Raw genomic sequence first — 2,250 nt, 5'->3', positions numbered from 1 at the left:
ATACAAAGTACTGTATATATTAAAACAGCCAACAATAATGAAAGACAGTGTTATGACAATGACAATCAAATACCATGAACAATTTAAGATTAAAACACAGGCATTGTTGATATGATAATTGTTGTCATTCTTTTAAAATCTTTTCAAAAGTACTCAGTAAATGTAGAACAACCCTGGAAAAAAAACTTGATAGAGCCTTGAGAATGAGGCAGAGGTTCATCTTCCATCAGGACTACAACACTAAAATGTCTAGCCAGAGCTAGACCTGCTCAGTCAAAATCCAGACCTAAATCTGGAAATCAATTTTCAGATTTGCATTTAAAAACATGTTTCTAAAACGGTTTTATTAGTTTCCTACTACTTCCCAGTTATGTTGGTTTATTGTATAAAGTCCCAGTAAAATGCTTTAAAGGTTTGTGGTTATAAGGTGGCAGAATGTGGAAAAGTTCATATGTATGAATACCTTTTTTGTTAATAATATTTTTTCCACAGCCTGAATTTCTCCATTGAAAGCATAAGACAGAAATTGAAAGCCAGCCCAGTCGTGCTGCAGATTCCTGTTGGCAGCAGTAAGAACTTCACAGGTGTGGTTGACCTGTTAACCAATCAGAAGCTGATATGGAAGCTGAGGTCTGCAGACGATGATGGACGAGTGTTTGAATCGAAGGCTCTTAGCCAGTCTGATGATCCAGAACTCCTGCAGGCAGCGGGTGAAGCCAGGACAGCTCTGATTGAGCAGGTACGTGTCCCAGAACTCACATGGCATTTTCATTATTGCTGTAACTCAGTTTTATAGATATTTGGTTAAAATTTGATGTGGTGGTAGTTGAGCCATTCCCAACACATTTTAAGCACTATATATATTGCACATTTTAGCTTAAAACTTTGTCATTAACTGTTTGTTAGCAAAATAGCACATGGATGTCTGGATGGATTTGAATGTTCACGAATTAATCATCACATTTAAAATAATTATAAATCATTTGAGTAGTTCCTCTGGACGGGTTCTTCTTTGTGGAAACTTTTCATCTGTTCACCAACAGAAGAGACAAAACATTCAGAGGACCTACTCAATTTTTTTTTTTAGATTTTTGTATCTGGATTATTGAGATGCAGTGGTGGGCACCAGCCCGCTAAAGCACAAATCCGCTAATTGCGGACCTAAATATTTCGTTTGCACTTTAGCGGTCTTACTAATTTTTATAATTCATAAGCAGATTTGCGCTTTCTAAAATTAAAATGCAGTACTGCTAATAACTAATAATCTACCAGTCATCATTATCTTGAACAGCGGAAGGTATAGCTGTCAATGGATCACAACACACGTGATCTATCCAACAGCACCCCTCCCAGATAAACACACTTAAAGGTATACATCCTTGCTGACTGTTGCTCTCAGTCATGGTTCTCATTTCCCACAATGCTTTGTGTCTGCTTACGTAGCAGGAAGGCAGTGTTTAGAACTTCCTGTCCCAGCTAAAACAGTTAACGTTTGTAATCCATACTAAAATTTTGTATGTATTGATTTATTTTACTTATCAATCGGAGCTCCTTTTTAAAAACAAAGTTTAAACGCTGGAGCTCAATACTTGACGTAATTGGTCAAAGCAATCTGCCAATGGGGTTAGGGACGCAGAAATGATTTAAAGATGTTATGCTGGTGGAGACTGACATCTAGTGGTCAACTGGTGCAACTACATGGAAAACTTTAAAATCCAAGCTCTTATTTTGAAGGGAAGACAGTTTCCTGAATTACGTCACAGATCAAATCCGTCATGTACCCAGAATGCATCGCTTCAGTTTTTCAAAAAACGTGTCAAATTGAACTTGTACTTTAAAATTAGCTTCCACTAGCTTCTTTGTGTCATAAGCGCTTTTGAAGTTGCGGACCTAAATATTATCATAAGCGCTTAAGAAATTGCAGAGCTAATGTTTGGATTAGCGCTGCCCACCACTGTTGAGATGCATCAGGACGTTGGAAGTACATCTACAGCTAGTTAATATTTTGACCCAGTTCAAGATGGCTGTTAGATCCATCTAACGTTAGTTAAAATAAAAAAAGCTAAAACTCTTAGCTTTACGGATAATGAACAAAACGTTGCTGTACTTTTAGCTGAGTTTAATCCCTCTAACAATTAGAGTGCATGAATGCACACGAGCTTGAATAATCTTACATTATCTCCATCATTTCTCATCATATTTGAAAAATCTGACATCAGAGGCTGCAGATGATAGGGAATGCTATTATTA

The 2,250-nt window shown here is 37.0% G+C and overlaps 1 protein-coding gene across 1 annotated transcript in view; it reads left to right on the top strand.

Annotated features, from left to right (window-relative positions):
* Nucleotides 1–492: 492 nt before the first annotated feature.
* Nucleotides 493–2,250, top strand: part of LOC106520339 (ribosome-releasing factor 2, mitochondrial) — a gene marked incomplete at both ends in the record, with an annotated part of 16,469 nt that continues 14,711 nt past the window's right edge. The window contains 1 exon segment of the mRNA XM_014012365.1: nucleotides 493–739. Coding sequence (XP_013867819.1) covers nucleotides 493–739 — 247 coding nt within the window.

This window comes from Austrofundulus limnaeus, unplaced genomic scaffold (genome assembly GCF_001266775.1).
Source record: "Austrofundulus limnaeus strain Quisiro unplaced genomic scaffold, Austrofundulus_limnaeus-1.0 Scaffold90, whole genome shotgun sequence".
In the NCBI taxonomy this organism is placed as follows: Eukaryota; Metazoa; Chordata; class Actinopteri; order Cyprinodontiformes; family Rivulidae; genus Austrofundulus; species Austrofundulus limnaeus.
Note: the sequence above shows the minus strand (reverse complement) of the source record. Positions and strands in the feature narration are given on the sequence as shown.